This window comes from Pseudophryne corroboree, chromosome 2 (genome assembly GCF_028390025.1).
Source record: "Pseudophryne corroboree isolate aPseCor3 chromosome 2, aPseCor3.hap2, whole genome shotgun sequence".
Classification (NCBI taxonomy): Eukaryota; Metazoa; Chordata; class Amphibia; order Anura; family Myobatrachidae; genus Pseudophryne; species Pseudophryne corroboree.
The window spans coordinates 98,444,645-98,467,920 of record NC_086445.1 but is presented as its reverse complement, the minus strand read 5'-3'; the positions used below and the strand labels follow the sequence as shown (position 1 = coordinate 98,467,920).

At 41.4% G+C, this 23,276-nt stretch overlaps 1 protein-coding gene across 2 annotated transcripts in view; it reads left to right on the top strand.

The window, feature by feature from the left end:
• PDGFD (platelet derived growth factor D) overlaps positions 1-23,276 on the top strand; it is a 451,533-nt gene that overhangs the window by 178,427 nt on the left and 249,830 nt on the right. For both annotated transcript variants that reach the window (XM_063951547.1, XM_063951548.1), the window contains exon 2: positions 7,735-7,939. In XM_063951547.1, the coding sequence (XP_063807617.1) occupies positions 7,735-7,939 (205 nt within the window). The remainder of the gene's footprint in view (positions 1-7,734; positions 7,940-23,276) is intronic.

Sequence of the window (23,276 nt, the reverse complement as noted above, 5' to 3'; positions counted from 1 at the left end):
AATAATTCCATTGTTCCCCTCTTTACTGCAATACTAAATCCACAGAGATCTTCTTTTCTTCCATGTGTTAAAACACAGAATGCTGTGCTTGATGATAAATAAGGCGTGCTCCATCTGTACAGCACAAATCCTCCAGAGCCCAGACATCTGTTTTATTTCTTACTACAACAATTTGATCTGACTTTTAAAGTAGTACCCCCTGCAAAGATATGGTTACTGTATCTTTATGCATCCTTATGCTACATGTTTATGGGATCCTCAAGACTTGTTCCAAAAGTAAATTCTGGGAGGGAGCAGCAAGATCGGCACAGTAAGAGCTGGTGCGGGAGTCATGGCGTGAATTAGGGGGTGGTATGTTTTCATGGCGGGGACGTCATGGCGTGAATTAGGGGGTGGTATGTTTTCATGGCGGGGACGTCCCCGCCATGAAAACATACCACCCCCTAATTCACGCCATGACTCCCGCACCAGCTCTTACTGTGCCGATCTTGCTGCTCCCTCCCAGAGGAGGCAGCCAGGAAGTCAGCAACTGTGATCAGGGCCATCTGACTATACATGCCATATGTACTATAGATGGGGTCGAATTAAGGTAAAGTCAATCTGAATTTTGGTGAAATCCCAGTAAAGATAAACCAGTGATCATTAATATGATGAGGATGATGATGATGACTAGGGTTTAATGTGTTAAACAAATAAATAACATAACTTCCATTTGTCTGGCACTGTCCCGCCGTCCCACCCACGTGGCACAATGATGCAAATGGGGATTTGCCATAGTGCCATGCCCCTTCCCATGGAGCTCCACCCCCTTTCTTGGTGTGCACAAGATCCCCATTTCTAGTGTTGTAATAATAATAATAATAATAATAATAATAATAATAAAAAACTGTAACCAGCACGAGCACTAATGTGGGGTAAGGAACATCTTGAGGCAGCACTGTAACAAGACAATATTGCACTCTGGGCCAGTCCCACTCCCCCTGCACATGTGATGCAACAGCGTTATGAAGAGAGGTCTGGGACCCTGAAACTGAGAGCTGGGTGAGTCCTGAGAATGCACACGCAGACTCTCAGGTTCTCCAGGCACCCTGCAACCCTGCAAACTGGGCAGCAACAGTTCCGTCCCCTCTGCACTGCTCGCACACCCCTAATTATGGCCTTGGTGTGAGGGATCCACCACAGCACCACCCTGGTAGCACGACCTGTCGTTCCATGCGCTGAGCTAATAGTAAATAATAACAAGGATACAGTAGAAATCCTTTATTAGAAATAAACATTCAATAATTCCATTGTTCCCCTCTTTACTGCAATACTAAATCCACAGAGATCTTCTTTTCTTCCATGTGTTAAAACACAGAATGCTGTGCTTGATGATAAATAAGGCGTGCTCCATCTGTACAGCACAAATCCTCCAGAGCCCAGACATCTGTTTTATTTCTTACTACAACAATTTGATCTGACTTTTAAAGTAGTACCCCCTGCAAAGATATGGTTACTGTATCTTTATGCATCCTTATGCTACATGTTTATGGGATCCTCAAGACTTGTTCCAAAAGTAAATTCTTTATGTTGTCATTCAGTCCAGGGCCTGGTCAGATCTAGGTGTGGCCATTGCCTTCTGGAAAAAATAATGGAATATACTATACAGATTTGCATGCTACAAAGGGGGGTATTTGTTCCCCTTCGCAGCTGGCTATGGCCCCCCATCGCGGGCCCCTCCAAGATGCCTGGGACTAGATAATTTAGTACCTGCCGCCCTCCCCTCAATTGGCAATCCTACCTCACTTTATACTACAAGTATATACTTAAACAAAAGAAATGACACATGAAATAAAGTCTTGATATCTGTTCACATTCTGTTTCACTGATGACATGTTAATGAAGATAAACTGAGCAGTATTTTAGGAGAAAGATCAGAAAGATTTAAATTAATAAAGGGGATTATCCATCCAAAATGTTAGTACAGAGGGTTGAACTTTCATTTGATGTTTCTATCATTGGAATGTTTAGGAGGATCTGCAAACCATCAATGTTACATACAGATTACTATTTTGGGGGGGAATAAAGGGTGTGCAGATCAGTGGCGTCACAAGGCGGGTGCGGGGGGTGCGGCCCACACCCGGGTGTGACGCCTGGAGGAGGGTGACACCAAATGTCAGCTCCTCCGCACTGACAGGAACCAGGTGCTGCAGTGAGAAAGTCTCCTACAGCACCCGGCTCCTGTCACAGGGGAGGAGCCGACAGCGGACGGAGACTGGCTCTGGGGGAAGCCCAGCATCCCCGGAGATGCTGGGCACGCCCCCAGAGTGACGATTCCGGGATCCCCGTGAAGCCACGCCCCCTAAGTACAAGGACACGCCCCTTTTGTCACGATCGCGGCAGGAGATCAGGGGCGCGCACCGGGTGTCACCACACCCAGTGACGCCTCTGGTGCAGATAATAGATAGACAGTGTCTAGTTAGACAGTCAATAGATAGACACCATACAGGTATGTTAGACAGACATTAGGTCGACAGGGTCAAAAGGTCGACATGGTTAAAAGGTTGACATGAAAAAGGTAGACAGTACAAAATGTTGCCAGGGTCAAAAGTTCAACAGGGTCAAATGGTTGACATAAAAAAGGTAGACACAGGGTTTTTTCAAATTTTACATGTTTTTGGACTCTTTCATACCTTCTCCGTCTATGTCGGCATAGAGTTGGTTAGAAACCTTGTGGCGAGCGCAGTGAGCCACGAGTCCAAAGCGTGGCAAGAAAAGTGAAGCCCTGCGAGGGTATGACTTTCTACAATTGGGGGTCCCAGATGACTAAAACTATCCACACAAACCCCAAAAATGCAAAAAAAGTTCTCTACCTCTTTTATGTCAACCATTTTCATGTCGACCTTTTGACCCTGTCGACCATTTGACTGTCTAACATGTGGTGTCTATCTATTGCTGTCTAACTAGACACTGTCTATCTGTTATACCACACCCGGAATAAAGGCAGTTCCTGGGATCGTGCTGTGGGCATGCACCTTCATATGTGCTAGGGGGAAATGAATTCAGAAATAAGCCCAAGAAAGGTGAATCACAAGAAATGTAATTATTGTAATTATATTTAATGTCTAGCCATGTAACTGTAGCCCTGCCTTATGTGCTCATACTCAGGGCTGTAGAGAGCCTGGCTGGTACCAGGTACTTTTAAAGGGGTGTGGCCAAATTACAGGAGGCATGCATCCTCAGAAAAAAATCAAAAAAATTGTATTTTAAGCACCTGCCTGGCACAGTGCAGCGCAGTACACTGCAGTGTGTGCCGTGCTGAGGAGAAGAACTTCAACTGCTGCTGCAAGTTAAAAGGGGGGGAAGGGACCTAGGCCCCCACCGGGCCTCTCCATCAGACCTGGGCCCTGGTAATTAGTACCCTCTCTCCCCCCCTCTCGGCACCACTGCTCATACAGTATGACATTTTTACTCTGGTTGCCATTTGCTTGCATTAGAACTAAGCAAAGCATAATAGATAAGAGATGTAAGGAACTTTAGAAACCATTGCATTGTGGGCATTTAGCTAAATGTCAGCCTCTTCAACTTTTTCTTTTTCCTGATTCGTATATTTTGGGTATTATATAAAAAACAAAATTAAGGTAATTTGTGACATGTGCCACAGGTCTGTCGGGACCTGAATAAGGCCCAATGTGTACGACACAGCCGATATAACGTTATATATGTTGTGCCGTCGGCATGGTACATCCATCGTTTACTGTGTATCCGGCTAAACAATCTATAGTGGGAGATTTGAGGAAGATAAAGTACCAAACAATCAGCTCCTGTCATTTTTCAAACCCAGACTGTAATGTGACAGTTAGGAGCTGATTTTTTTGTACTTTTATCTCTCTCCAAGCTTAAATTCTCTACCAGAGAAACTCACACACTAAGATCAGTATTATTAATACACAAATGCTTTGACAAAACATTTTATTTAGATCCATCTGCAGATATCATTAGGAGGTATCTGGGACACGTCCACAAATTGGTGGAGTGGTTCCAGATTCCCACATCTAAGAACATTGTGACATTAGCATATTCATCTGACTCCTGCATGCAAATGCAGACCCTGGATTTTCAGGGAGAAAAGCAGGAATAATTATATCAGCATACTGTACATGAAGTCATTATCAAGTTGGGCCCATAGATGGATATTTACCACATTGTTGAGGACTAGTTGTGAGATTGCGTCTGCTGTGAAATGTTTAGTGCGCTTTGGAACAGGGATCTGTTGTGTTTAGAGGGCAGTTCAGCATACTGTAGGTTTAGTCATACTTGCTGCCTCTGGCTGCCACCTAGTAGATGGGCATGGGAGCGTGATTACATCATTGCGGCCCCACCCCCTCAGTATAAATGACCAGATTACTGACTTTGGATAAGGGGGGAGCAGGGAGTGTTGCGGCCAGATGGGGGGGGGGGGGGGAGGGGGGAGGTGTGTGGGTGGCTTGCTAGCTCCTGTAGAGTTGCCTTCTAGTGCTCCACTAGTTTTTTGGGAGCCTCCCAGCTGTTCCGGGACAGTAGACAAGTTTTGAGTGATGAATCATTTGTGTGCATAGGGATGAGTTGGATTGACTTCCAAATATACAGTAGCATGTCTAGAATTTGAGTTTTTTTGTTGACAATTTGACATTTCAAATTATGATTTCAGACTTATTAACCCAGGACAGAGGTGTAATGGTTAGCCTTACTGCCTCACAACACTGAATGCCCGCCGACTGCCAATCACTATGCGATCGCATCATGCCAGGGTGCAATCACGTTTCGGTTGCAGTGCATGCCCAGTAGGCCAATAATTGGCTGATTTGCGGTTTTGCAAATTTGCGACTGATACTGAATAATCCCCATAATCCATATGGTTAGAAAGATAACCAGTAGGTTGTTTCAGCAAAATACTGTACTTGTGATCAAGGTTGATATGTTAGAACAGGCTCTAAATTGAAGCTGAAATAGCATAGTGACAGTGCTCATACATTACAAAATGCCATATAACAAGAATACATTTAAAAGAGGGAAATAAAATAAAATGGATTAAAGCAGAAAAACACTAGCGAAAACTAGAAAACATATCAATATGAGAATGACTGGTATTTCATAACAAGAGATGTTGTCTTTCTCCTTTTGAAAAGAAACAATGTTTAAAATATCTTTGTCCCAGTTAAAAAAAGAAAAATATTTTTTGCCGCGGAGTCTGAAGTTCAGTCTGCGGATGGGGCAGAGTTTCAGACTGAACTGAAAGTGGTTTTGGTCTCACAGACACCTTTGAAGCACACTGTGTCCTAGGCAGGATGTTCCGGATAAACAGCTTAATTGGCCGAATTAGAAGAAACATTTGTAAATATAATAAGAATGAAATCCGTGCAGATGTTCTTTCTGTGGTTAGTGTTTTGAGAACAAACTATCAAAGATAACAATGGTAGGTACATTATACATCCTCTTTTGTGTCAAAGGGTTAACATCAGCCTCTCACTTCATCTCCACAACCATTACTTCCGTGCTAGACTTCAGTATTCCCATTGGAGCTGCATTGCTTATACTGCACAGGAAAATCAAAATCCTCCAAAACCAATCTACAGCTACAGTATGTCATTGTTTTCTGCCACTCATTGTAACCAATGCAAAGAGTTGAGTTTAGTGTTGAATGGGCCCATTGCCCAGACCATCTTCCTGGATAAATAATTCCTACTGACAGTATTTATAAATTGCAATGTTCTTCCCGGTTACAGTAGCATTGCACGTAACGCTTGTTTGAGGCATCCGTCTTTCTTTTATCATAATAGCCATTCAAGTTTCAGGTCTAAGCAAGGTCTGATCTCTTGTGTCCCAAGGATGGACTGCCATAGTGGTTAAGCCAGTGGTTCTCAAGCTTTTTTGAATTATGGTGCCCTAGAGTATCAGAATTTTTTTCATGGCACTCCTAGGCCAAAAGTTTCTTATTGAGAGATTTAGAAAGAAATATTAAATTAAGTAAAATTGGGTTTATATGTCATCCTTAGGTTCAAGAGAGACAGGATTTGCTTCTGTTTGTCCACATATTTCAGGTTGACAGCCACCAGCACTGGTTTTGCTTATTACATTGACCATAAATAATTGGAATTGGTCCTGGACCACCAACACAGGGCACCCCTGCAAGTGTCCCGAGGCACCCCAGGGAGCCACAGCACAAAGTTTGAGAACCACTGGGTTAAGCATATCCTGTAATTGAGCACTCTGCTTTATGGACAGTTACCTGTTAATTTGGATATCTGCAGAGATTTCCCACCAAGTCCAGCAGGAGATCTCTCTTTGTCCCATTTTCTTGTAAGATTCATACAACAAAAAAGCAAAATCATTTAATGCAACTAGATGGAGGCTCACCTAAGGCCCATACACACTTAACGAGTCCCAATATCGGTGTCCGCATCAGCAAATGCATACACACTTGCCGATGCCAGTGGGGAAGGAAGTGGCGGCAGTGGAGTGGCGGGGGAAACGCCGCCCATGCTGCATGTGCAGCATGGATGTCGTTAACGAGGACCTCCCTCGTCTGTACATGTTCAGGCAAGGGAGGGAGTCATTAACGATGTGCTGGAACTTGGATCGTTAGTGACATTGAGTCTACACACTAGACAAGATTGTAAAAGATCTCGCGCAGATAGGCCCTTCTGAGCGATATCTTTTATTTCTCGTCTAGTGTGCATGGGCCGTTGAAGTGAATGGTGAAGGACAGTTATGGCTGACGTCAGGTGACTGTGATAAGGTTTCTTCAATGACTGTTTCATGATTCATGTCTACACGTTTCGCCTGATCCCACGGATCGGGGCGACATATCGGATACATCGTCTAGTGTGTACCCACGGGTTGCAAGCGATGGATGATCCTTCGGTGCCGTTTTCTCTTAAGGCAATGTTGGGAGGTACAGTATGCTAACGACTGGTGCTACAGTGATACCTAACGCTGCTCTATCTACTGTGGGTGTCTACTGCACCTGTATTCATACTGTAGCTGTAATGCACTCTGCGCAGTGCTCTGATTCTGTCTGGATATGAGGTGGCTGGATAAATGAGCATGCATGTCATGTATAGATGTGCAATCTAAGAATGTTCTGACTTATCCTGCAAGAGCCAGAAGTTCACAATGAGTGTCATACATACAGATGAGATCTAATGCGACTCAGCAGCTGTTTCTGTCTGTGCTTAAATTACTGCATGGTTTAATCAGTCTGCATAACGATACTGTATTCAATATTGTATGATATATTACACAGTCCGTCAGCGCAGCCTTTTAATTGTCTGCATCTGTGAGACACACAGGCTTTATAATAGTGACATAACTGGTGAGGTTGGCTGCAATGGCCCCTGCTCTGCAGAATATAGCAGGGGTGGGGCGATGTTCATGTATAGCTGAGTTATATAATACAACAGCAATCACAGGGGCTACTCCAGTCTTGGGGGTCTATTCATGAAGCAGTGAAAAGGGTGGAAAAGTGAGCCAGTATAGACGTTGTCCATGGCAACCAATCAGCATTGAAGTAACATTTACAATTTACATACTATACAATTGTACGGAGCTGCTGATTGGTTGCCATGGGCAACTTCTCCACTGGCTCACTTCTCCACAGTTTTCACTGCTTCATGAATAGAACCAATAGTTACTATCATGTAAATGCTTTACTGTACCAATTGCTGTGAAAATAGTTTATCTCCTGCTTTGATACTACTGTGTTTATTCTCACAGAGAGCAATCTCCTCACCAAGATCTATCGGAATGAAGAAGCCATTAAAGTTGTGGGAAATGGCTGTATAACCAGTCCACGGTTCCCTAACAGCTACCCCAGAAACCTGCTACTGACCTGGAAACTGGACTCTGCAGAGAACACTAGAATACAGCTGACGTTTGATAGCCAGTTTGGTTTGGAAGAGCAAGAAAATGATGTGTGCAGGTGAGTGGATGGCTCGTTACATCATGAGTGGCTGAAGAGATGTGTCACGCTGCTGCCATTGTGCAATAGCACTTTCCCTACGCATGGTATACCATGATCGCAGCATCTGGAAATGTATACCTGGGAACAGACATGGCGCTTTACCAGCAAAGGACATCCATTACTCATACTGCTGACCAGTGCTATGTTTCAGCAGGAACTGAGTTCCTGAACCTCTAAATAAATATGACATCATCTGCAACTGGGTTCCTGAACCTGTCCAGGGCCAAAATGTATGTAGTTTTCATAAGATAAGTTTTATTTTAAAGTCCATTTTGAGTGCCTTCTTTTCTATAATCTATCTATCTATCTATCTATCTATCTATCTATCTATCTATCTATCTATCTATCTATCTATCTATCTATCTATCTATCTATTATTTGTTTTATTTAAAGTACACATTTTGAGTGCCTTATTTTCTAAACTATATATCATCTGTGTTTCTATAACTATTTTAATAGCTCCGCCCCCAGACCCGTAGTTCCTGAACTTTTTTTTTTTTTTAATTAGTACTGGTTTAACTGGCACTGCTGGGGGCATTGTGTATCTGGCACTGCTGGGGGCATTGTGTAACTGGCACTGCTGGGGGCATTGTGTAACTGGCACTGCTGGGGGCATTGTGTAACTGGCACTGCTGGGGCATTGTGTATCTGGCACTGCTGGGGCATTGTGTATCTGGCACTGCTGGGGCATTGTGTATCTGGCACTGCTGGGGGCATTGTGTAACTGGCACTGCTGGGGGCATTGTGTATCTGGCACTGCTGGGGCATTGTGTATCTGGCACTACTGGGGGCATTGTGTAACTGGCACTGCTGGGGCATTGTGTATCTGGCACTGCTGGGGGCATTGTGTAACTGGCACTGCTGGGGGCATTGTGTAACTGGCACTGCTGGGGGCATTGTGTATCTGGCACTGCTGGGAAAATTGTGTAACTGGCACTGCTGGGGACATTGTGTATCTGGCACTGCTGGGAAAATTGTGTAACTGGCACTGCTGGGGGCATTGTGTAACTGGCACTGCTGGGGGCATTGTGTATCTGGCACTGCTGGGAAAATTGTGTAACTGGCACTGCTGGGGGCATTGTGTAACTGGCACTGCTGGGGGCATTGTGTATCTGGCACTGCTGGGAAAATTGTGTAACTGGCACTGCTGGGGACATTGTGTAACTGGCACTGCTGGGGGCATTGTGTAACTGGCACTGCTGGGGGCATTGTGTAACTGGCACTGCTGGGAAAATTGTGTAACTGGCACTACTGGGGGGTATTATGTGTATACTGTATATAGCAGTACACAGGGCATTATATGTTTTAAAAAAAGCACCAATTGGTGCCACTCCCCCCCTTAGGTAGCTCCACCCACATCACCGCTCTTCTCTGCCCCACCCACAGTTCCTGAACCTATTTTCCTACAAAAACAGCACTGCTGCTGACTCTCCCTGGATGCCCTGTAGACTCCAGACATAGTGGATGACCTCCCAGGCTCCAGAGAGATTCTGGCAATCTCCCTAAGCCACGGGCAGATTACATATCGTGGTCATAACACAGTGTAACAATGCAATTCAAATTCACCACCAGGGTGCAATAGATTTTGTTTACATTTGGCACCAGATGTACTAAGCCTTAAAAAGTGATAAAGTGGAGAGAGATAAAGTACCAGCCAACCAGCTCCTAACTGTCATTTTTCAAACCCAGCCTGGGACATGGCAGCTAGGAGCTGATTGGCTTGTACTTTATCTCTCTACACTTTATCACTTTTCAGGCTTAGTACATCTCCCCCTTTGAATTGTCACCTTGTAGCAAAGCATAATGATGCAAACTGTGACACTGAGCCGGATTCAGATGTGTACATTACTGCATTTGCAGCTGCAGGCCTGTATGTAGCTACTGGGGCTCATTCAGACACGGTCACTTATTCAGCCTGCAGCGCAGTTTGCCGATGGAGGCAAACTGCATACGCAGCAGCCACATACATTGCGGTCGCATCCCTGATGGATTTGACCGCAATGTGATTGACAGCGTCAGGCGTTCGCTGGACGGTGATACAGCATTGGAGAGGCAGTACGGGAGGAAGAGTGGCGGAATAGGACCGTTTTTCGGGGTGCTGTGTGACATCACACCCAGCCGCTCTGATTAAAAAATGCCGGGCTTTGCTGCCAGGGGTCAACCATATTTGCGGACGCATTGGGAGTCGGTTTCACACATGCTGGACCTGGCTACGTATGCAGCGATGTGCGTCCATCTCTGAATAAGACCCGCTGTGCAGAGGCTGCAGCCATCAGGATTTGTAATAAGTTGCCCACAAGCGGCTTTGCAGATCCAAGCAACTGCATACAGAAATGCTGCGTCTGTCGCAGAACTTTCCATTATTACATTCCTCTTCGCAGAACATTCGATTGTCTCAGTCCTAGTTAACTCTATTTCGTGCCATGGGATCACAGTTACAGACTCAAACACGCCCCGAAAATGGTTGTGACATGCCTGCATTTCTACTGCCCTTGCCTGTTACCTGCCCAAATGGTCCCAGACTGTCAATCACTCTGCAAATAAATGATTTGCCTCACGTAAGCAGTACGACAGTGATGCATGCGCAGTCGGCGATAATTGCTCAGCTCCGTAGATATTGGCTCATCAGGCCATAAACGAATTGGTTGCTATAGGCAACATCTCCACTTTTATAAACCCGCACTTTAGTAAATAAACCCGGAGAGGTCAGGCAGGACTTAATGCTATTCAATACCATGCTCTGCCCAAAGTGTAGGCCCATTGTACCACCTTGGTCTGGGGTTTATTTACTAAAGTGCGGGTTTATAGAAGTGGAGATGTTGCCCATAGCAACCAATTCATTCCTAGCTATTATCCTCTAGAAGATGCTAGATAAATGACCAGTAGGATCTAATTGGTTGCTATGGGCAACATCTCCACTTCTATAAACTTGCACTTTAGTAAATATACCCCTTCTCCTAAAAGGGAGCTCTGCTTTAGAATTACTGACTGATAATGAGTATGTGGATGGGGTAAGTGAGAGGGATGTTAGTGTTATTAGGAGCAGTTAAAAGTCAGTGCAAACTCATAAGATTGGAATAAAAATAATAATTATATAATAATATAATTTTTATATATATATATATATATATATATATATATAAAATCCTCCAAGTCAGTCGGCACTCAGGTCCTAAATCAACAGCTTCCCCCGGTGCCCGATTCCTTAAGAAAGTAGCTCTCCAAACACGGCATGAACGGCACTCACAGGGTTTGATATATGAAAAACGCTGGTACATTTAATCGTGTAACGTTTCGGAGCTGCTGCTCCTTCTTCCAGACACCAGACAGAACAAACACAAAGATACACTTACCCCCTCTTAACTGACCCTCATCAGCGCCGCTCACCTGCACCTGGGCGCACTTGCAGTTTGATTCCTTACACGGTGACGCACTTCCTGGCCGTGACTTCCGGCCGTTGCTATAGCAGCAGTTGGCTTGCGCTCCAGCCCGGGGGCACCATGGAAACACTGCTGCAGGCGCCCTGTACACGCAGGCGGGCGGCCCTGTAATAACAACAAAATAATAGATAAATACATAACATCTAAATATTTAGCATAGATACCCACACCACAAATGATGTTTACAGATACCTAAGTGAAAATATACATATACATAGTATAATGAACACATACTCCAGAGTATTAAAGCATGCCTGCTATTATACATAATAAATAGATTACATAAAGCTATAGAAAATGAGACTATAACTTAATAAAGAAAAGAAAAGAAAAACGCAGTACCACATTAGTAAAGCAAAATTACATGATACTATTCCAGTTGATCTTCTCATTTAAGCCAAGTGAAGCCATAGTATTTAACCTGAACATCCACCTGGCTTCAGATAACAATAATGCTCTACACCGGTCACCCCCACGTAGGGATTCCGGGACGTGATCGATGATAAAATAACGTAAATGAGCTAACAGATGTCCCTTCATTTTAAAGTGCCTTGCTACAGGTTGATCAATACTTCTCCCCGCCAATGATAGATCAATGTTGGACCTATGGAGGGCCATCCGTTCTCTAAAACTACGGGTAGTTTGTCCCACGTAGTATAAACCACAGGGACAGTATACTACATACACCACGTGTGTGCTTTTGCAGGTCAACACGTGACGAATGTCAAACATCTTGTCAGTGTGAGGATGCTTAAAACTTTTGCAAGGAAACATGTATTTGCAGGTGACGCAATTATAGCATCTATAGCAGCCAGGTTTCTTGAAAGATACATTAGGAGGTCTAGGGATCCCTCTTCCAGAGATATTTGTTTTCACAAGTCTATCCCTTAGATTACGGCCCCGTCTGAATGCAGCCATAGGTCTACATTCATTAAAGCAACCCAATTCTTTGTCTGATTTTACAATCGTCCATAACGCCTTTGTGGCCTGATTAATAACTGGACTTGCTACCGTAAAGGTACTGACCCACGGGATTACATTTTTGTCACTGCGACTTGATGATTCAAGCAGTTGAGCCCTGGACATCCCTAAGACCTGTCTCTTTTGTTGCTGAAGTAATTCCTGATCAAACCTCGAGCTTTGAATTTGTTAATTAACAAATCCAACTGCTGTGGAGTCCTAGATGCGTCACTCGCAATCCTAGCCACCCTCATCATCTGAGACAGTGGTAATCCTCGTTTTAGTGGAGCTGGATGATGACTTCCTGCCAGGAGGAATGAATTGCGCTCAACATCCTTAAAATAGACACTGGTCACAACCCTGCCCTCGCTGACACGAACATTCACATCCAAAAAATGTATCTCATTTTCACTAGATGAATGAGTAAACTTGATGGTAGTATCCATCTGGTTTACCTCCAACATTAGTTGTTCAAAAGCATTGACACCCCCGGTCCACAACATGAAAATATCATCTATATACCGGGTATATGTAAGTATATTACAATTGACTTCCGGTCTATTAAGGAACATTTGTTCTTCTATATCAAACATGTAAACATTAGCATATGCTGGGGCCACTGCTGACCCCATTGCGCAGCCACGGAGTTGTAGAAAGTACTGGCTATCATGTAAGAAATAATTATTCAGCAATGTCAGCTCAAGAAGACGTAAAAACAGATCATGATTGAAAACAGAAGCATCTTAATGATTAGCTAAAAATTGCTTCATAGACGCCAGCCCCCCATTATGGGGAATTGACGTGTATAAGCTGGTCACATCAAGGCAATACATCAACGTCCCTTCTGGTACTGTATCAATCCCCATCAGTAACTTAATGAAACCAGTAGTATCCTTGAGAAAGGATTTTTTTAAAGGTAACAGCGGCTGTAGTATAAAGTCCAGTAATTGGGCAGTGGTTTGAAAAAGTGAGTCCCGAGCAGAAATTATCGGCCGACCCGGCGGATTAACAGTGTTCTTATGTAGTTTAGGCAACGTATACAGGACCGGTACCTTGGGAAACTCTTTGCACAAAACTTTCTGAAGAGCTGGAGAAATAAGTCCATTTTGGACTGCCTCATTCAGTAATGACCGCAGTTGTAATTGAAATCCTTTAGTTGGGTCACAAGAGAGTTTTTTGTATACCTCTGTTTCCGCCAGTTGTCTCTCAATTTCTTGTCGGTATTCGCTAATTCCTTGAATAACTATGGCTCCGCCTTTATCGGCGGGCCGAATAGTTATATCTTCATACTTGGCAAGATTTTGTAATGCCGTAGTTTCTGCTCTTGATAGATTTTTTTGAACTTTGCCTGCTGCTGATATATATCTTGTCACAGAATCGTCCAGGAGTCGGTTAAATGTCTTCAACGAGGGATTAGCTGAAAGTGGGTCATATGTGGACCTGGCAACTGATTTTATAAATTTCTCCACCGGTGTTCCATCAGTAATGGTGGATTTATGCTGGAAATGTTCTTTTAAGCGTAATTTACGCGCAAATTTATGATGTTCTCTCCTCCATTCAAAGTCATCAAGGAGGTTCGTCGGTACAAAGGAAAGACCCTTTTGTAGTACCCCAACTTCTATTTCTGTCAGCACCCTCGTTGAAAGATTAACTATTGCAGTTTGTTCTTTGCTGCTTTCCTGGTGGTAGCTCCTTTTGTTTTGTCCACCCCTGCGGGTGGTCGTTCTTTTACAGATTTTGTGGACTCTAGCGGGTTCCCTAAAGGGAAATCATGATCTGTTTTTACGTCTTCTTGAGCTGACATTGCTGAATAATTATTTCTTACATGATAGCCAGTACTTTCTACAACTCCAGGGTTGTGACCAGTGTCCATTTTAAGGATGTTGAGCGCAATTCATTCCTCCTGGCAGGAAGTCATCATCCAGCTCCACTAAAACGAGAATTACGACTGTCTCAGATGATGAGGGTGGCTAGGATTACGAGTGACGCATCTAGGACTCCACAGCAGTTGGATTTGTTAATTAACAAATTCAAAGCTCGAGGTTACGATCAGGAATTACTTCAGCAACAAAAGAGACAGGTCTTAGGGATGTCCAGGGCTCAACTGCTTGAATCATCAAGTCGCAGTGACAAAAATGTACACGTGGTGTATGTAGTATACTGTCCCTGTGGTTTATACTACGTGGGACAAACTACCCGTAGTTTTAGAGAACGGATGGCCCTCCATAGGTCCAACATTGATCTATCATTGGCGGGGAGAAGTATTGATCAACCTGTAGCAAGGCACTTTAAAATGAAGGGACATCTGTTAGCTCATTTACGTTATTTTATCATCGATCACGTCCCGGAATCCCTACGTGGGGGTGACCGGAGTAGAGCATTATTGTTATCTGAAGCCAGGTGGATGTTCAGGTTAAATACTATGGCTCCACTTGGCTTAAATGAGAAGATCAACTGGAATAGTATCATGTAATTTTGCTCTACTAATGTGGTACTGCGTTTTTCTTTTCTTTTCTTTATTAAGTTATAGTCTCATTTTCTATAGCTTAATGTAATCTATTTATTATGTATAATAGCAGGCATGCTTTAATACTCTGGAGTATGTGTTCATTATACTATGTATATGTATATTTTCACTTAGGTATCTGTAAACATCATTTGTGGTGTGGGTATCTATGCTAAATATTTAGATGTTATGTATTTATCTATTATTTTGTTGTTATTACAGGGCCGCCCGCCTGCGTGTACAGGGCGCCTGAAGCAGTGTTTCCATGGTGACCCCGGGGCTGGAGCGCAAGCCGGCTGCTGCTATAGCAACGGCCGGAAGTCACGGCCAGGAAGTGCGTCACCGTGTAAGGAATCGAACTGCAAGTGCGCCCAGGTGTGGGTGAGCGGCGCTGATGAGGGTGAATTAAGAGGGGGTAAGTGTATCTTTGTGTTTGTTCTGTCTGGTGTCTGGAAGAAGGAGCAGCAGCTCCGAAACGTTACACGATTAAATGTACCAGCGTTTTTCATATATCAAACCCTGTGAGTGCCGTTCATGCCGTGTTTGGAGAGCTATATATATATATATATATATATACAAAATATTTATATACATATATATATTCTGTTGCCTTATAGGTAATTGTCTGCACTTAGTATAATATTAGGGCAATGGATATTGTCTGAATCAAAATATAATTCATTATAAATAGGCGATGTTACCATAGTGGACAGTATACTGGATATATATAGTAAGGAATAGATATGAAATAAGTTTGAATGTATGAGGTAATGTTTAGCTGATTTAAGAGATTAGGTTTGTGTATGTGTTTATATAGATATACTGTATATTTGTGTTTTACAGCAAGATGGTAAAAAATAGTGTAGGGAACAGGTTTATTCTGCTCTAGTCATAAATAAGGCCAGAGAGGTTACAGTAAGATCAAGAGTCATTGTAGAGAAAAGGTATTAGGCCATAAATGATAATAGGTATGTGACAGAGCTCTGTTGGTCATTGGAATTCACAGGTGTGCTTACAGTAGATCAGAATCTACTGGTTTGTCTATTGTCCAGTGAAGGTTAAAAGCTAGGGAGTATAAATTAACTACTATGAAAAGAGATCACATCCATTGATAAAACATTGTGTAACCGACCCCAGGAAAACTTGTCAATACAACAGAACTTTGGATGAAAAGACATTCCAGATTTTACAATACTATACTTGCTTAAGGCAGTGTGGACACCACACTTTTATGACACCATGCCTCCGTGAACAGGACACGACAGCCCAGTTCAATGTTTGTTTTATTACACCTTGGAATCTGACAAACCTATAATTACCTATTCCATTGGAAACTATGAGAATATGATAGTTTGAATTGGTAAAATATGAGATAAAAGGACCAGACTTGTAGTTAGGAGTTAGAAGGAAGAGGGAGAGGGAGAAGAAGAAGGAGAAGGAAGGAAGTCAGTCAGGAGGAGAAGTCATGGAGAACATGCAGAAGGAATGATTCTTGGGATGGCAATCTTTAACTTGCAAGTATACATTTTATGTTAGCAATTGAAACTGTTTGTGAAACTTATGTCATGTTGTTTTATGTTATGTAACGAAGGAAGCATATATAATTATAATTAGTATATATATCACTACTGTGTATATCTTATTCTGTACGATTTGATCTGCCTGTAAATAAAGAATCATATAAAAAGAGCGGTAATATTCAAGCTTGAACTCTCTTTAAGGAATCTTAACTTAATAACTTCATAAGTCATATGTATAAGGACTGCATATATGTATCAGCCAATTAGTTTGTAAGCCTGACATAATATATTTGCAGATATATATGATAAATGCATATTAATTGAAATATATCCATATATTAAATACCATATATGATATATTAAATATTAATATTCATAAATATGATTCCATAAATCAATATTGGCGACCACGAATTGGACTTGTTATTACTGAATCTGATTATCTGATTTATAATATTTATGAGGAGTAGCAGATGCTATAAGCTGGCTACCAAATCTGCAGAATCACGGTGGGGATGTATCTATGAAAATTTATTACCATTGTGTAATGTCAATTTTGTATTCTGTATAACCTAGGATAAATGTGTTAGTGCAATATACGTTATTTTAACTAACATAATATCTATTAGGAAGCAGCACCAAAGGCTATAAGCCTGCTGGCAAAATACAAGATCACAGTGGAATAGGTTACAAATGAGAATAAAGAATTTAAAGGCCTAGAATAGAAAATGTGCACAGTGGAAAAGAGTATTTCCAAATAAATGTATAAATGTACCAGGTATTAGAGTTTAACCTTAAGACACCGGTCAATCTTAAGGAGAGGATACCTTCAGTACTAAAAACAAAGAATATATAAATTTAGCATTGAAATGTTAAAAATGCAAAAGTTTTCTGTAGCATTTAGAAAAATGCGCAGAACTGCGGCTCTAGAAGCCAAACAGAAATGTAAAGAAGAATCAGGTTCACGTCTTCGTAAGGCGTGCCTGACCATTAATGCAAAAATGCATTCGTTATTTAAGTCCCTTAAACAGAAAAATAAACAGAAAAAGTTTGGGGCAGAAGCGAAAAGCCTGACAGTTTGTAATCAAATTGTCAAGATCTCTGATGAAGAGATAACATCCAGCAAGCAAGCTGAGATAGAAACACCAAACAGGAATAGTGTTGAGGTATGTGAAACTCTGTACACAGAGTCTACAGGAGTCAGAAATGACTTAATCAGTCAAGATCCTAAAATTAAGGAAAGTTACATGTTGCAGGACTGCATCAATGTGCAGCGCATGGAGTCTGCTATGGTCACACAGACCACCAGCAGAACAGCCTCTGTGGTAAAGGAAGAAAGTAGCAATGTGCCGGATGTGTCTATCATCAGACAGCACATTAATGTAAAGGAGGTAGCAGCAATAGGAGATGTCCCCTATACTGTGTCTAGTAAGGGGGAAGATCATTGTAACTCAGATTATGAGTATTCTGCTGAATACACTCTCAGAGTTCCCAATGTAAATGAAGAATTTGTTATGCCCTTAGGCAAAGGTGAATTGTCAGCAGATTTAAACACTGATAGCAGCAGTACAGTGCACACAGGGGTGGGGAAGTTCCCCATGGTGAAAACTCCCATGGCAACCAGAGTTGCAAACCTTGAAATGTATTCACCTGGAAACATGTTTAAAGGGAAAATCCATGAAATTAATTCAGGAATGCATGTTTACAAACAAAGTTCCCAAACTTATGTAACCCCCACAGAGCACTCAGAGACTTCTAGTGATGGTGCAAATGTTTGCATGCTCTCAGAGAGACCACATGCAGAGTGTCATTCTGCAAACCACACACCAATTAACAATGACAAAAAGGATCACCAGGATGAAAATGTTTTTATGCCCTGGTGCCATAACCATTTTATTACAGGTGTGGAAAGACAGAAAGCCCTGGGACCTGCAATACATATTTGGCAAAGTTTAACAAGTTTCTCTCCCCACAAAAGTAGGTTTTTTCAGAAGCTCCAAGATTCTTCCAAACTAAGGAGCCACACCAAGCAGCAAACGCTATGGTTAAAGACAGTCTGGGACCAGGCTGCATCACAAGGGAGTATGGTCACAAGTGAATACGGTAGTATCATTCCTTTACTTGTTAGATCCAATGAAGCCATTGTTTGCTTTGATGTTCAAACAGCCACAGTTTCCAAATTAAACCTGCATCATATCTGCAGCGACAATTGTGCTGTCATTGACACACAATGTGACAGGAAAGATTGGCACAGGCCAGAAACAATTGTTTGTTTGTTATTCAATCGTTAAAAGACACATTTGTAAATTCTGTACCTGATAACATGCAGCAGATAGGACAGAATGCATAGCAAGCTATGTTAAATCACTGTATAAATATCTGTGATAGTCATTGTATGTATTTTTGTTTGATTCATAGTAATCCTGGCAACCTGTATACAGAATGGTGCAAGACTCCAAAAAGACTCCAATTTACAAGGGAAAAGGTCTTCATTAACCCTTTCATCGCTGCTATCCAGCAAAATCTACATAGCATCCCTAAAGACTGATATATGGACAAATCCTCAAGGAGTTTTCCAGTTTCACAAGAAAGGGGAAGGTTTTCATTAACCCTTTCATCACAAGTAATCATTACTTGTCTTTCAAACTACATGTACACTCCCACAACAGTGTACAGCACATCTCATCACTGTGATTATACAGAACTGTCTCATCCCTTCATATACCTTAATCACATATATGTAAACATTTGTCTGAGATATATTTTATATCATTGCATATATACCTTGTAAATATTTTATGTTTTTTTTATATATTACACAATAGATACTACCTATGCTTCCTTCGTAAAAGCTTCAAAAGTAATTAAATATCTAATACAGGATGGTATACCACGTTATAACAAATTGGGCCGAGATTATTAAGTGGGATGAATAATTCTCTTAATAAAGACTGTCACAAGTCTAAGATAATTATTTGTAGCATAACAGGGTCACTGTATATGCACATGGCTGCATATAAAATAATATTGGATGGAATTAGATATATTTAAAGCCATTCCTAAATGATATTTAATATCTGTTTGAAGCAAAATTATATTCATTTATTGTATTGATAGGATGTTACTATATACACATCAAAAGCATTTTAAATAATTATTAGTCAAAATATAGGTAGGATAGAAAACGCCTTTATATGGGTTAAACTGGTATAAGTTTATGTAAGATTGAGATGTATAAATAGGTACAAGGTAGAATAAGGAGATTTAAGACTGCATGGTAATTTATTCAGTGAGGAAATACAGAACAGAGTAGGTGTACTACTCACAGCCATTTGTGGTACTATTGCCCGAAGACAATTAAGACCTACTATTAACAAGCAAGGAAAGAAAGAAAGAAAGAAAAAAAAAAAGACTGTTTCATATATGCCTGTTCTATTCAAAATCACAACCTGTTTGTGCAAAAGCAATATGGACACTGGTCACAACTGCGGCATTGGATAAACGCAAAGGAAACAGAACTGCTAAAGACTGTATAAAGACTATTACTATTACTGAGGGTCGTCACAAGTACTGAATGTTCAAGACACAGCACTCGACGTACACAGCCCTCTGCCTCAAACAGCGAAATGGCAAGCAAAGGAGCAGCTGCTACGAAGAATTCTACTTCTAGTAATGGTGCAAATGTTGCAAACGCAAGGCCATAATGCAAACGCAAGGCATCTCCAATTGCAAGCAAACCACGCAGATGACAGTCTTATCCCAGTAAATTGCTACATACAAGAACAGCAAAAATGTCCAAACGTACTGATCCAGATACAGAAAAAAGGTCTACAATTGGGCTATGGTATTCCAAATGTCTGTAGAAATTAGTTTTCCTCATGAATACTGAATAAAAACCTCAGTTTTGTCTGCTTTAGTTAAAAGTAGAATAAGGTTAGGTAAGCTAAGAATTTTTAGAGATTTTTAAAATCATAATGGTTATTATTATTACACTTATGGTATATATTATGGTTACAACGAAAGTTATGTTTGAAGGAATATTTTGAAATGTATTTGGAAGCAATTACGCTAGTTTAATGTGTGGCCAATCAAAAGAATTTCTCATGGCCACAAGGGGGCGACTGTTGCCTTATAGGTAATTGTCTGCACTTAGTATAATATTAGGGCAATGGATATTGTCTGAATCAAAATATAATTCATTATAAATAGGCGATGTTACCATAGTGGACAGTATACTGGATATATATAGTAAGGAATAGATATGAAATAAGTTTGAATGTATGAGGTAATGTTTAGCTGATTTAAGAGATTAGGTTTGTGTATGTGTTTATATAGATATACTGTATATTTGTGTTTTACAGCAAGATGGTAAAAAATAGTGTAGGGAACAGGTTTATTCTGCTCTAGTCATAAATAAGGCCAGAGAGGTTACAGTAAGATCAAGAGTCATTGTAGAGAAAAGGTATTAGGCCATAAATGATAATAGGTATGTGACAGAGCTCTGTTGGTCATTGGAATTCACAGGTGTGCTTACAGTAGATCAGAATCTACTGGTTTGTCTATTGTCCAGTGAAGGTTAAAAGCTAGGGAGTATAAATTAACTACTATGAAAAGAGATCACATCCATTGATAAAACATTGTGTAACCGACCCCAGGAAAACTTGTCAATACAACAGAACTTTGGATGAAAAGACATTCCAGATTTTACAATACTATACTTGCTTAAGGCAGTGTGGACACCACACTTTTATGACACCATGCCTCCGTGAACAGGACACGACAGCCCAGTTCAATGTTTGTTTTATTACACCTTGGAATCTGACAAACCTATAATTACCTATTCCATTGGAAACTATGAGAATATGATAGTTTGAATTGGTAAAATATGAGATAAAAGGACCAGACTTGTAGTTAGGAGTTAGAAGGAAGAGGGAGAGGGAGAAGAAGAAGGAGAAGGAAGGAAGTCAGTCAGGAGGAGAAGTCATGGAGAACATGCAGAAGGAATGATTCTTGGGATGGCAATCTTTAACTTGCAAGTATACATTTTATGTTAGCAATTGAAACTGTTTGTGAAACTTATGTCATGTTGTTTTATGTTATGTAACGAAGGAAGCATATATAATTATAATTAGTATATATATCACTACTGTGTATATCTTATTCTGTACGATTTGATCTGCCTGTAAATAAAGAATCATATAAAAAGAGCGGTAATATTCAAGCTTGAACTCTCTTTAAGGAATCTTAACTTAATAACTTCATAAGTCATATGTATAAGGACTGCATATATGTATCAGCCAATTAGTTTGTAAGCCTGACATAATATATTTGCAGATATATATGATAAATGCATATTAATTGAAATATATCCATATATTAAATACCATATATGATATATTAAATATTAATATTCATAAATATGATTCCATAAATCAATAATTCCCTCTTGAAAAACAGCGGCACTCTGGAGACTTGTTTAAAGGTAATAAAAGTGCAAAATTTAATCCATTTCAAACATCAGGTGACCAACGTTTCGGGGCCATACATGCCCCTTCGTCAAGGTGATACAAGTGTAAAGCAAAAAGTGACATACCTTATATTGTGAAGGAAGACCCGCGAACGGGACACACGCCGTGGGAGGGAGTTAGGAACGGCATCCGTCCCTCTCTCATCGCGCTGTGCACACAGACCGCGTCAGAGAGCCGCCGCTTTCGTCACTTCCTGGAAGCCGGAGTTTACTTAGTAACCTTGGTGACAAGCGCCCCTTAGCAACCAGGACGCGGCTCAGTGTCAGGGCTGCGGTGAAAAAAATGTGAAGAAAAGATAAAAGGAAAAAAATAACATAGACAGTGCTGTGTCGTTCCAAATGTAAGGAACTGGTATATAGATTAAATGCATAGGACGCAATAGGCAATTGCAATGAAAATTAAAGTTAATGTAAATATAAATATAAATATAGTTATCTGGTAATCAGAACTGTTGGTGGATTGAAACCAGGACAGTACAACATTATATATAGATATGGCGCCCCGTCATGCACCTGGATGCCCAACACTGTGGACACTCCTGTGCACGAAGGGGCGTGGGTTTACATGATCTAAATAAGTGCTAACTTAAATGTTGATCCACCATGGGACACAAACAGTGATATATTGTGGTCCCATATAAATACTGATGATCATATAGGCTCAGTCCTAGGTATTATTGAAAGACGCTCCATTGGACCTTGTCATTAAGGCCCTTGGGTTTGATGGTATCCAGGCTGTACATCCATCGCGCCTCCCTTCGTAGCAGTTGACCACCTCGGTCACCCCCCCTGATGGATTTGGGGATATGGTCAATGATCTGGAACTTCAGTTCCTGTAATGTATGTCCTTGGTCTGAAAAATGTTTTGCCACTGGCTGATCTGATGGTTTTCCAGTGAGGGCATTTTTGATAGATGAGCGGTGCATAGCCATGCGTTCACGTGCGCTCCGTACGGTTTTGCCCACGTATTGTAGCCTACAAGGGCACGTAATCATATATACTATATGAGTGGTTGTACAACTAACTACATGCCTGATGGAAAATGTTTTGTTCGTGGATGTAGACCGAAAGGTAGACCCAGGGGTCATGCTAGTACAGGTGGTACATCCCAGGCATCTGTAACATCCTGGCATTTTGGTCAAGAAATTGGTCAGCACCTGTTCCTCAAATCCCGTAATGTCCGTATGAACAAGGAAGTCTTTAATGCTTTTCCCTTTTCTATAGCAGACTAATGGGCGTTTTTCCCTAAAAGTTGGTAATTTTTTGTCTGTGGCAACTATTGGCCACATTGCTCTAACAGCCCTGGGTATGACGGGGCTGGACGTATTATACTTGGTAATAA